Genomic DNA, 13,347 nt, shown 5'->3' with positions numbered 1-13,347 from the left:
CCCTGCACACTCCTGTCCCACTCAGGGATTCCATACAAAGCAGAGATGCATACAGGAAGTATAATGACAAGGCTATAAAACCAAAGAGCAAATCCATGGGGATGCCTTGAAAAAAGCGGATTTCTCTGGTTACGCTGCCTACTCACTTTTGTTCCTGGTGTAAGACTCCAAAGCAAAGAGGAAAGATTACAAAGAAGCTTCCACAACTTACCCGTCTCAAAGGGTCTGGCTGAAAGGAGTGGTGGCTGGCTGGCTCTTTAAATCCTGAGTCTAGAAAGCATTGCAAACCACGCAGCAAAAAAACATGCAGGCGAACAAGAGATGGCTTTGTGGAGGACCATCTCTTAGTGGCAGAGCAAGTGCTTAGCATGCAGAATATCCCAGGTTCAATCCCTGGCATCTCCAGATTGGGCTGAGAAAGACCCCTGTCTGAAAATCTGGAGAGATGCTGCCAGTCAATGTAGACAATATTGAGCTAGAATATTGACAGCACCCAATTTTTAGCAGGCCATAAGAGGGCAATTAGTTGATCAGGGTTTTGCACACTTTGCTCCTAACTCCTTCCCTTATATAATTCAACACAACAGTCACTGTTCGCAGAGGACAAGCCATACTTACTACTTGCTTAACTCATCGCAGCGTGCAGTGAGTATGGAAATCTGGTTTGGGTTAGAGAAAAGAGACTCTTACGGACATAGAAAGCCCTTGCAAAGGCAACGTTAACAGAAAGGATGTGGCGAACTTGAGAGAGCAGCCTTCAATCTTGAGTTCAGAACAGAATATGCAATATGCATATGGAGAAGCAGAGCTCTAACAGTGAGGCCTGAAAGCAGGAAAGTGAGTCACAGCATGTGCCCCTCAGCCACCCTGAAAGCTGAATTGTGGCCAAAACATTTCAATCCTAGTAGCAGTGTCTGGGACAAAAATCACTGTGTGGTCATTAGGACTTTATCTCATGCAGAAGAGGAAGCGTGGGGAAGCAAATAACTCGCCACCAAGCTGGAATCCTGTGTCCACTCCACAGGAAATAGCGGAGAAAGGGAAACTAGGGTCCCGGGAAGCCTGAGTTATGTCCTTGCTTAATGAGGAGTGGGGCTCTGGCATTACCTATAAAGGCTGCTTGTGGAGCTGACTGAAGGTAAAAGGGAGGATTGTGGCCAAAGCCTTTGTCTGCTGGCCTCCCTACTGAAGGGGTGACTATTCAGTCTGGGAACGGCTTGAAACCCCCATAAAAGTGTCAAGATGTGCTAGTGAACCAAGTTGCTTATATACTAGGGGTGTGCACGAATCAATTTTTTCGTTTTGATTTGTACCCAAATTGAACCACCCCAGTTTGTTTTGGGTCTGAATCTGCTCCCCCTCCATCACGCCAGATTCGATTTGTACCTGAAATTTCCAAATCTGATTCAGATCAAAAAAGGGTCCCAGGGCCAAAAGAGTGGGGTTCGTTGTAGCGCCCAGTGGGTGGAAGCTACCATCCAAATGTCAAAGAAATTGGGCAAAGTGGTGATTTTTGAAGCTGGCACGTCTTTAAGGTTTTTCCCATATGGAATAATGGGGATTTAAGCAACATTATAGCTCCACATGGAGGGCACCAGGGTGGCCCAGAGCAGGTTGTGGTGGGTGGTAGTGCCCAATAGGTGCAAGGAAGCTACCACCCAGATTTCAAAGGAATTGGGCAAAGGGGTGATTTTTAAATGATTTTTGAAATTTGCGTGTCTTTAAGCTTTTCCCCATAAGGAATTATGGGGATTTCAGCAGCCTTAGTTATAACTCCCCTGGGGGGCAGCAGGGTGGCCCAGAGTGGTTTGTGGTGCGTGGTAGTACCCATGGGTGCAAGGAAGCTACCACCCATATTTCAAAGGAATTGGGCAAAGGGGTGATGATAGGGAATAATGGGGATTTCAGCAGCCCCATAACTCCACTTGGGGGGCACCAGGGTGGCCCAGAGCGAGTGGTGGTGTAGTACACATAGGGTGCCAACCACCCCCAAACCCACAAGCCCATGGGCCACTGGGTTTTGTTGTTTTGGGGGGTTTCTTCTGAAAGTAGATTCTCTGGTAGAAATGAATCCACTCTCATTTGCTACCAGAGAATCTACTCTCAGAACAAACCTCTTTTAAGTGGGGGGCTTAAGCGGGCTAACCACTGGGAGCCGTGCAGCTCCCAGCAGTTCCCACAACCACAGGAAAGCGCTTTCTTGCAGTCATGAGAATAGCCTCAGTGCCTGATCATGAGAATCAGCCCTATGTTGGTGAATGAAGAATTTCAAATACCTTGATAGTGATGCAAGTCAGTTCTAGTGCAGATTAGAATCATTGAAAGGTCTGAACTGGAAAGGTCCTGGAGCTGGAGGTCTTCTGCTCCAAAAACCTGCTTACTGCAGGAAACAGCTACATTATCCATGACAAATGGTCATCCAACCTCTGTTTGAAACCTTGAATTTATTATGGTGCTGAGGCAGATTTAGCAATGAGTAGTCAAAATGCACTCAAAAATGTGGTGACTGGGTAATTAAATATTTGCTATTCAGAATGAACTTGTCTGGTTCAGCTTCGATTGAACTTGGCTGGTTCAGCTTGTGGGGTTCTACAAAGTCTGGGTAGATGAGAACTCAGGCTAGACCTTCAGCAGACATAAATGTCATGCCACTTTCCCCACAAAGCTACATATGATCTGTTTGAAACAAAGAAGAATATGACTCTGTACATGGAAAGAGCTATTCCCTTCTGAAGAACTGAATTCTCAGTCTGAAGTGGGTTCCAGTGTTATCATCCAAATGAAATAGGTCAGATTCTTAGTAAGGAGGGAAAAGGTTATTTCCATGTGACATTAAAAACAATGAAGTAAATGAATGCAGCAATGAGGGCTGTGTCAAATATTCACCCATTTAAATTTTGGAGATGACCATGTGTGTTCAGAAATGGGAAAATACTTTCTCCAAAAAAAACATAATTATGATAAAATTTGCCCTTTTTGACCCTGCCTCCTGTCATGGTTTCTGCAATCTACTGCTGCTTTTTTTAAAAAAAAAACTTTGGGTGTGTGTGTGTGTGTGTGTGTGTGTGTGTGTGTGTGTGTGTGTTTGAGAGAGAGAGAGAGAGTGAGAAAGAGAGAGAGAAAATGTGCTTTTCCTGTTTTAACCATAGTTCATAACAATGCAAAGTACCTCAAGTCAAGAGTTGTTACCTTCTTTTTTAAAAGCATCTTCTCTTTCTCTAGGGCCAGTTTTTCTTATAATTGTTCAGGCTTCTTTCTGAGTCTAGTCACGCAGATTATGTCAACCAATTGAAGATAGTGTAGTGAATGGATGGCACCTGGGTGCTATATAGCCAGTCAAATTTGGCTACATGATGACCCCACTAAATGCAAAGGAAGTCTATTGATAAGCCAACAGAGGATCACCACATGGTGAATGGGATGATGACATGACAATATGTAGCTGCTGGTTTTCACTATTATATATTTTCACTATATCACTGAGGGCATGAAAAGCATTGCTCTCACTCTCAACGGATGAACACTTTCACCCAGTTTTGACAAAATATCTGAAGAATCACTGAACACTCAATTGCTTTTTTGAGACTGCAGAAAATGTTGGTGAGAAGTACCCTCCCTTTCGGTTGAGCCCTAGAAGCAAAATTCAGCTAGAAAGCACAGAAATGGGATTTTAAATTTTTTTAAAATTAAGTATTTTTTAAAAATTAAGTATACAGACTTTCAGACTCACCTCATATTTCTGGCGCTTGAACTTTTCCTGCAAGTCAAATTTCTCCGCTTCAAGGTCATGGATGCTCTGCCACAGTTCCTTGGCCTTTTCCCTGATGTGAGAATGTGCAGCATCAGTCAAGATGGTAGTGTGCGTGCACGCACATGAGTGTGTGTGTGTGTGTGTGTGTGTGTGTGTGTGTGTGTGTAAATGAATGAATATGAACATGGCATCTGAATGACCATGTTTTTCTTGGGAATGAAAAAGTGCTGTTTGTGACATCATGTGTGTAAAAGTGTACTGGAATGAAGAGTGTATGTGTACTGTTTAGTTGTGTACATTAGTATTCAAGAATTGCATGTGGTAAGTGAAAGGGATCATGTGGAGTGAATACGTATGAGTATATGTTATATGTGGGTATGAATGTAAGCATATATGTGTAAGCGAGAAGCTCCTGCACTGAGCAGTGGGTTGGACTAGAAGAAATCTAAGGTCCCTTCTAACTCTCAAAGAGGTAATTCACACAAGCAAACAGTGAACCGGGTCTCACGATCCATGAAACCTGGTTTTGCAGGGTGAGCAGAGAGAGAACCCCGGGTGGCCGGAGCAGCCGCCCACATGATTGCCGGCTCCGTGACGGAGCTGGCGGGGGCTGGAGGGAGTGGGGCTGCACGGCCCCAGAAGCCCCAGGATGTCCTGCGCGAGCATGCAGGCATGCTGGCGAGATCCTCGAAGCTGGGAGGTCGCTTTATGCCTCCCCTCCGGGGGTCTCCTCATGAGTAGGTGCAGCACAAAGCCGCGCTGTGGCTACTCACAATGATTAAAACCAGGTTTGCAGAGCGCTCACTCCGCAAACCTGGTTTTAGGGCAGGAGTTCTTGAGCAGGTTACCCGCTCTAGAACCACTGGGCTCACAGCCAAGCCCGGTGGTTCTTACGATCTGCAAAAATCGGGCTAGGCTCTCCTAGCCCTATTTTTGCAGATCGTGAGAATAGCCCCACTGTGTTCTACTCAGGTTTGGGAGCTGTGTGTGCTCCCAATTTTCAGTTGTGTGGAAGCAAGGTAAAAAGAAAACCTGGGTAGAAGTGATTGTGTGGAAGCAAGGTAGGAGGAAAAGTTACCCAGGTTTCCCCCCTACCTTTCTTCCACACAACCAAAAATTGGGAGCACGCACAACTCCCAAACCTGGGTAGAACACAGTTTTTGATTGTGTGAATGACCTCAGTGGCTATGATTCTTTGAATCTAAGTATGCATATTATATATGGCTTTCATGTACCTGTACACTATTTGAGAACTTCAACAGAGTGTTCCAGAAATCAAACAATAGTCTTGAAAGTGCTGGCTACCAAACACACACCTTTCAACCCAAATACATCCATATCTTTTATTTATTTTTAAATTTATATACTGCCTTTTGAATCATACTCATATTTCAGTGGTTCTTACACTAAATGCTTTGCCAGTACTGGCCCTTCTACAAGTGTGTGCCTGTAAAAAAAGTTCAAACTCTAGTAACTCTAGAAACTCTAGTAGCTGGTATGCCAGTTGTAGCAGTAGTACCTGCCTGAGCTTAGGTACTATGTTACCTCCCTCTCACTGACTTTTGTGTGTGCCCATGGCACCATCTAGTGGTTTGACAAACTACTGTATGCTCTTTCTCCTGAAGCTTGAATGTTAATCATGCTCTTTCTTCCTGAAATGAATGGCTATGTGTATGATCACTGTATGAGCAACCACTATAACAACTATGTAGTGCCTCAGGGGTTTTTGACATTTTTGGATATAATAGCCACAGAATGAGGGTGAATTGGATCAAGACCATGGCATGGGGGTGAACCCTTGCCCCACACCATTTCCCCAACATAATTTGGTCCCCAAAGCAGTTATATCTGCAGTTACAGAAAAATGACCAGGCTCAAACTATCATACTTTGGACACATTATGTGAAGACCCAGCTCCCTTGAGAAGTCCATAATGCTGGGGAAAATTGAAAGAAAGAGAAGAGGACGACCAGCAGCAGGGTGGATGGATTCGATTACGACAGCAATGAATGCACCACTGAGAGACATTAAAGGCCAAGTTGAAGACAGATCATCCTGGAGAGAATCTATCTATGTGGTCGCTAAACGTTGACACGAACTTGACAGCACTTAATCAATCAATCAAATTGGTCCCCAAAGCAGTTATTTCTGCAGTTAAAGTCATTTATCTTTTCTCTAACAGGAAAGATAGCAACTGGTGAGGGGCATTTTACAGTGAGGAACCACTAGGGGGAAAGAGTTAAACTCCCCTCTCCTGATATTGCAGTCCTAATCTAATTTTGGTGGGGGCTACTTTTAAAAGCAATTTAAAGAGGCAAGAGATGCAATCATGAATTTCAACATCTTCTTTAATTTGCTTCATTCTGATGCCACTTGGAAGAACCATAAATTGCACCTACGCTCAGAGATGGAGAAAGTGGCAAGTGGGAGACCAGTTCTTAATTGTAATTTCTAAGGTTTGGTGAAGAATGGCACAGTAGGGAAGTAACCTGCCTAGAGAGCAGGAGGTTCGAAATCCCACTGAAGTGTTTCCCAGAATATGCGAAACTCCTATATCGGGCAGCAGCAATATAGGAAGATGGTGAAAGGCATCATCTCATACTGTGCGGGAGAAGGCAATGGTAAACCCCTCCTGTATTCTACCAAAGACAACCACAGGGCTCTGTGGAAACCAGGAGTCGACACTGACTTGATGGCAAAACAACAACAATGGAATTCAAGCCAATCCCTGCTAGCCAAGGTGCTAGCTGTCCTCCTCACCTCAATTTGTCTTCATTCAAGTGATCAATACTCAGAGGTTTTCGACGCTCACTGAGGATCTTTTTCTTCTTTTCCCGCTCTGTTTGTTTTTTCCCACTTTTCTTCTCTGTCTAAAGAAGCATGAGTGGCATCAATGTCTCTGAATTCAACCAAATGTCCACACCGCTTTTCTTTCCTTGGGTGAGATTGAAAACTCATATATGAATCAAACTGACAACATAAATTGTGACACTTTAGAGACTAACTAATTTCTTGAGGTATGAATGTTCCTGTGCAATAGCCAGCTTAGTGAGGCAATTCTCATGATCGCCCAAAAGCAGGCTAAGGGAGCCTAGCCCGCTTTTGGGCGATCATGTGCTGCAACGGGAGTTGCGCAGGTCCTGGCAGCTAGCCGCCATAAATACCCCTCCCCTTAGCCAAGGTTAACAGAGCGAGCATTCTGTTGACCTCATTTTTTTGCTTGTGTGTTGCTGCGGCGCACAGCGACACATGAGTAGACCCCCGACCGGGAAGCTGCAAACAGCCTCCCGGGCTCAGGGGTCTCTTCAGGATGCCCTGGAACTTCTGGGGGCCGCGCAACCCCTGATCCCCGCAGCCCCCACCAGCACTGTGACGGAGCCGGCAGTCATGTGGGCGGCTGATCCGGCCACCCAGGGCTGCCTCTGGATCGTCTGTGGGGAGAGCGGGCTAAGCCCACTCTCCCTGCAAACCCCCTTACAGCTCTTCACACTAATCGTGTGAAGAGCCTCCATGAGGAGCATGTGGAAGGCAAAAGGTTTATAAAAGGCCATGCAAGTGTGAAACACTCCTTGTCAAATAATAAGGCAGTTCACACAGTCATAGGAACATAGGAAACTGCCATATACTGAGTCAGACCATTGGTCCACCTAGCTCAGTACTGCCTACACAGATTGGCAGCGGCTTCTCCAAGGTTACAGTTAGGAGTCTCTCTCAACGCTATCTTGGAGATGCCAGGGAAGGAACTTGGAACCTTCTGCATGCAAGCATGGAGGAGATGTTCTTCCCAGAACAGCCCCATTCCCCTAAGGAAAATATCTTACAGTGCTCACATGTAGTCTCCCATTCAAATGCAAACCAGGGTGGACACTGGGGGCAAAGGGGCAATTCATGCTTATTACCACAAGACCAGCTCTCCTCCCATAGACCAGCTCTCTGGGTAGGACAAGCACCCTACCTACCTACCTTCAGAAGCTGTATGCACTCCTGATTTTCAGTCATATCTGAGTAAACAACTATATATGAAGAGTGATGGTGTATGAGAGAGGAGTTTGGTAGGATGGTTTTCTCTCCTACCTTGTTAAAGTCCTCGGTATGAGAGCTCCTCTCACACACACAACCACTCCCCCTCTTCCTCCTACCAAGGAAGAATTAGCTATCAAAAATTAGGAGTGAGCACAGCTTGTCCTACCCATGCTTGTCTTGCCCAGTTTTTGATTGTGTGAATCTGCATGATGTGAAATATTGCAATGTATGTTCTTGGACAAGTTGGTAGAGGGCGTTTAACACACATGGCAATGCAGCATTCATATGCACAGACAGGCAGAGGGACACACATGCAGAGGAAATTCTGTCCCCAGATGTGGGTTCCAGGCTGTACTACTCTTTCTTCTCAGAACACCTAGGCTGGATAGGTACCTTCTGCAGGTAGCCTCCAAAATGGAGCATGTTGGAGAATGCCTTCTTCTTCCTGGCATCCTCTTCTGCCCTCTTCCTATTTTCCTCTTCCTCTTTCCGGGCTCTCTCTTCCTGGTTAGGGCAAAATCACAATGCAATTTAAAGGCAGAGAGATAGAATGTACCAAGAGGTCAAATCAGAGTGGGTGTGTGGGTGGGTGTTGAAAATGTCCCCGGGGCCCTGAGGGAGGGAGGGCCCTGCCAGTTGGGTGACAGCTCACTCTTCACTTTTCACTGCTGATATGGTATGAATATGAGGAGACTGTAGTAGCTATGTATGTTTTTAAAAAATGTTTCTGAGCCAGGGAGATTCATGTACGATATGCAAATGTGGGTGTGTATGAAAGTGTCAGCATACTTGGGAAGGGTGTGATATTATTTGCATAGGAGCAAGAGAAAGGGCATGCTGCAGATGTTTTGATTTTTAACAATGTGCTTATAGACCTTCTGCAGCAAAGACATTGCAGGGAAGCAGAAGAAGGCGGGGGCTCGGTGGGGGCATCTTCACGCCTTGTCCCAGGGCCCACTCGAGCCTTCCTACATCCCTGGGTGATATGCAAACTTCTCATTGCTTATGAGATGGATACAGCTCAAACAGGATGAGAGACGGATGCTACAAATGACCACACCACTTCCATTCCAAGGGTCCATTCCCTAATCCTAGTCTGAATGCAAGATTAGCCAGAATAGTGACAGTTCCAGACTGGGAACACTTATTAAAACAATGTGGCTTTGTTTGCACTGTAAATTGAACACTTACTGTCTAATTTGTGCCTCTTATGGATAAAGCCGATGTCACTGACGCCACTGATGCCAATGAGTGGTCATTTCCAGGGCCTCCACTATACTGGATCAAAAATGATGGGCACATGCAGCCTGAGCATCACTCTTATGTAAGTGGATGGTGGAATAATTTGTCCCATATATAAATTGGCTTTTGCAAGACTCTCAGGGGCCTTGAAGCATTCATTCCAAATGGCCTGCTTGGAGTTGTGCTATTCTACCTACAGACCCGTTGATACAGAACTACCTTTTAGCAGCTGAGCATGTGCATTAATGGACCCCAGAGGGAGCCACATTCTGCTCTCTCCAGCACTCCAAAGCAACTACTTTCTGTAGGACAGAGGCCAGCAGCATTTGCTGTCCTACCTACCTACCGGGTGCCAGTCGCCCTCTGTGCTTTGGAGATACTTACAGCCAAGCGGGCTTGTCGTTCCTTCTCTCGCTCACTACGAATCCGTTGTTGCTCTGCTCGTTCTGCTCGCCGCTGCTCCTGTAAGAAGAAGTCCCAGCAGCACCGTCTCAGGGGAATCCTGATCCACTATGGAATGCCCCTTTGTCCGGAACACAAACAGTGGTCTCATTTGCACATAACATGGAACTAGAGTTAAAGGGGTCAGCGAGGTTGTCCTACTGTTATGTCTCAATACATGCAACTTCGGTTCCACAACATGAGCAACGCGAGGTTTCCTCTCTGGAACGCCTAGTTTGAACCCTTGGGTTGAAGTGAGTTTCGTCGTCCCAACCAGAGGTTCAACACAGACTGTGTGGTATCCGAATTCAGGACCACAGACTGTATTCCCTTCAACTGGAGTTGAGGGAGGAAGCTCCTCCCTCTCTCTGGCTATGACTGGCTGTGCTGGCTGTCCTTCATGCAAGAAGTAAGCCTGTCCAGCCAGTTCCCCCTCATCTCTGCAGCCGGACCGCAGAGAGAATGCTCTGTTTACATCCAAATTCGGACAGAAGAGTGGGGTGGGTGGGTAGCAGAACCATAGGTCCTTTGGACCCACGGTTCCGCCTTACATGCTAATGCAGCCAGAGTGACCTGAGGCAGTCATGGTAGAGGTTAAAACACTAGTGCTCTCAACAGGAATGAACAAAAGTATTCTAATGCCTGAGATGGAAAGTCCAGATACAATCCCGCAATAGTAAAATAAATTTCTCAGAAATGGAAATCCTTGCTTCTACTTTATGACCTGATCATATATGTGTTTACTTGGAAGTTAATAACATAGGAAGCTGCCGTATACTGTGTCAGGCCATTGGTCCATCTAGCTCAGTATTGCCTGGCAGCAACTCTTCAAGGTTTCAGGCAGGAATCTTCCCCAGCCCTGCCTGGAGATGTCAGGGATTCCGCCTGGGACCCTTCGCATGCAGAGCAGATGTTCTACCACTGAGCTGCAGCCCCATCCACAAAGTTCATTAACAACTCCTCCCTAGTAAGTGTGCTTAGGTCTGCAGCCTGAGCCTCAGGGCTGAACTAGACATGAGGTGGGAGATCTGTGGATGGAACTCCAAGCATCTTTTACTTAAAGCAGATGCAGGGGAATCTGGATCGGGGCTGCATCATGGAGAAGTTCTTGCCAATACACCAGCCTTTAGGGAATGGGACCTGAGCCCGGAGGGTGGCTCCTGGCCATTATGGCACCTGAGTAGGTGGTTTAGACATACAATTCTGTCCTTGAGGAATATCAGCTCTTCTTCCTCCTTCTTTCTGTTCTCAAAATGGGCCTCAATCAGGGTTTGCAGCTCATTCAGGTCCTTCTCCATTCGCTTGCGGTGAATGTCCTGCAATACAGAAAAGACATGGCCAAGATTTGGTGCCCTTCTGACAAAAACAAGGACAGCTACATTGGGATGCTCCTAAGGCATAACTGGCTTGCTTAGATGGTGATGGAATCATACTCACATCAAAGTCTACTCTCTCCCCATCAGGGATCTTTGGAGGCACCAGATTTGGCATAAAGAGCCTGAGATTTGGGAGAGAGAAAAATAAGCAGGTAACCATTGATATTACACAATAATGATATATGTTTCAGTCCACCATTTTGTAAAAGCCTAAGGGCTAATACACATGACCTTTGTTCTCCTAGCAGTCCAATGTTTGAGGCAAAAGGCTCAGTCTCCATGTTTTCAGCTGCCTACTGTCACTGTCGGGAGTAGACAGGGCATATCACTGTCCTCTTTAGCAGTGTGGCATGCAAGTTCAAATTTTCGGTTAGACATTGTGCTTGTTCCATCTGTAGATTGTCACTTCATATGCTTGGGATTTATGCAACCAAAAAGAAGCTGAGGTCTTTGAGTCATGGGCTCATCAGTGAATATTTGCCTGCCAATTTTGGCAGGCCTGGACTGCCTTTCTTTTTTCAGATGATAACCACAATACAGATAGCACTTAGATCTTGCTATATCTTCATTCAGTTTCAGCAAGGGGTAATGCTGAGTGTATTCTCCATTGAAGACCCACAGCACAGCTGGGGAGTTCATCATGTGTGGAACGTATTGGAAGATCTATTTGCACAAACATCAACATACTATGGGGGAAAACTGTTTGACTGAATCCTTGTTTAATCCCATTGATTTCAAAAGGGGCCTACTTCTGAGTTGGCCAAAAAGAGTGGCCATTGGTGAAGACACTAGGCAAACAACTTACATGGTTCCTATAAGTTTTCACTTCAGACTACAGGTGGGGCATTGCATTATTGAATGTTCCTGCGTGAAAAATAAATTCCTACACCTAGAAAAATAGCATGTCAGGGAAAAGCCTAGGCTTGAACTCTTTCCCCGCTGAAGTCCAGTTTTCTAGGTATATGGATTTCCTTTCCATGAAGGAGCATTCAGTCATGCAGTCTCCCATCCAGAGTCTGAAATTTTACAATCCAGGAAGACTTTAATTATAAGGAGCTGTTTGTCTAGACCTGGTCATGAACAAAGGTAGGGGTGTGTGTGTGTGTGTGTGTGGTGTACACACACAGTAGCTGGCCCAGTGCAGAACATCTGTGCCCTAGTTCTCTTTCTCTCACCCCTCCCTGGACAATCCGGCTGCCTGCCCTGCCTTACCCCCCATCCTCCTCCGACCTTTGTTGGGAATTCTCTCTGGTAGGAGACACCCTTTCTCATTATAGCAGAGTGCACAGAGGCACAACACAGAGGAATTTAGTTAGGCATGTGTGTATGCTGAGAGTAAAGTAACTTGGAGCCAGTTTATAGTTTCAAATCAATATAAATGGTATTTATTAGAGAACTCCATTCTAGATAGGAAAGTGAGGAGTTAGGATCTCAAATCTATCTATCTAGCTGGATGCAGATGGATTCTGCATCTTTGCACACATGGTGCAGGAGAGAGGAGCTTGCATGCTGCAAGGTAGAAGGAAGGGAAGAGAGGGGAGAGAGGAAGGAAGTGACTGGAAGGAAGGAAGTGTCCCTGAGAGTAGCAATCTACATATCAAAGGGATGGTGTCAGAGCAGTAGAGAAGGGATGACCAATGTCTTGACCCTCTAGCCCTCTGACTCACTAGTCTGTCCTCCTATGTCACTGAGACAAGAGACAGAGCATAGTCCTTCACTTCCAACAACCTTAACCCACGCCCTGCCATCCTGGATGGCAGTGGAGGTGGCGAAACCTCCCCCACTCTCACGGCTAAACCTCCCCCTCCCCCCCACTCAGTCTCCCTCCCACTCAATCTTCCCCCCTCACTCAGCCTCCTCCTTCCTGCAGCCTCCCGCTCCCCTTCACTTACTTAGGGAAAGCGACATCACTGCCGCAGTGTCCTCAGCAGCCCAATTTGGGCAGGAGAGTACATCGAGGGCTGGCTTCTGTCACCCTGCTGAGTTTCCTTGCAAGGAGAACGGTCAGGCCAGGGCTTCCTTTCTGGCCTGCATAGACGGCCCTCAGTGTGCTTTTCCACCCCTGGCCTTCCTCCTCGTGAGGAGACTTGGCAGGGCGATGCAATGGAGGCTGGCAGTAGGAGCTGACCTAGGTCATCGCAGGGCAATGGAAGCTGGTGCTCGATGTCTCTTCTTCTTCCTTACTTGTTGCCACAGTGCTGCCTACTCCTCGGCCCTCCCTCTTCCTCGTTCTCCCTATTTCTCCCCCCCCATCCGGCTCCTTGCGCCACCTTCCCCTGCCCCAGCCCCCTCCCGCCATTCGGGATGGCAGTGGAGGTGGTGAATCCTCCTTCCTACCACCCCCCGCAGCCGTTTTGTCCCCCTGCACCACCTCCCCCCCACCTTAAGCCACCCCATGGTGGTGGAGAGAATGGGGTGCTGGTGGCCATGATGGCAGGAAAGGCAACTTCCATGGGCCCACCCGGTTGTATGTGTAAGCCCTGACCCCCACATTTTCATTGGTCATGGCTGCAG

At 46.7% G+C, this 13,347-nt stretch overlaps 1 protein-coding gene across 3 annotated transcripts in view; it reads right to left on the bottom strand.

Annotated features, from left to right (window-relative positions):
* Positions 1 to 13,347, bottom strand: part of TNNT2 (troponin T2, cardiac type) — a 36,500-nt gene that overhangs the window by 8,091 nt on the left and 15,062 nt on the right. For all 3 annotated transcript variants that reach the window (XR_008306194.1, XM_053246154.1, XM_053246153.1), the window contains exons 5-10: positions 10,895 to 10,955; positions 10,657 to 10,773; positions 9,401 to 9,478; positions 8,168 to 8,278; positions 6,512 to 6,621; positions 3,731 to 3,821 (exon numbers count right to left, since the gene is read on the bottom strand). Coding sequence is in view for 2 of the 3 variants with exons in the window: in XM_053246154.1 (XP_053102129.1) it covers positions 3,731 to 3,821; positions 6,512 to 6,621; positions 8,168 to 8,278; positions 9,401 to 9,478; positions 10,657 to 10,773; positions 10,895 to 10,948 (561 nt within the window). In the remaining variant the exon portion in view is untranslated. The remainder of the gene's footprint in view (positions 1 to 3,730; positions 3,822 to 6,511; positions 6,622 to 8,167; positions 8,279 to 9,400; positions 9,479 to 10,656; positions 10,774 to 10,894; positions 10,956 to 13,347) is intronic.

Source organism: Hemicordylus capensis, chromosome 4 (genome assembly GCF_027244095.1).
Source record: "Hemicordylus capensis ecotype Gifberg chromosome 4, rHemCap1.1.pri, whole genome shotgun sequence".
Classification (NCBI taxonomy): domain Eukaryota; kingdom Metazoa; phylum Chordata; class Lepidosauria; order Squamata; family Cordylidae; genus Hemicordylus; species Hemicordylus capensis.
This window is presented reverse-complemented; position numbering and strand designations above follow the sequence as displayed.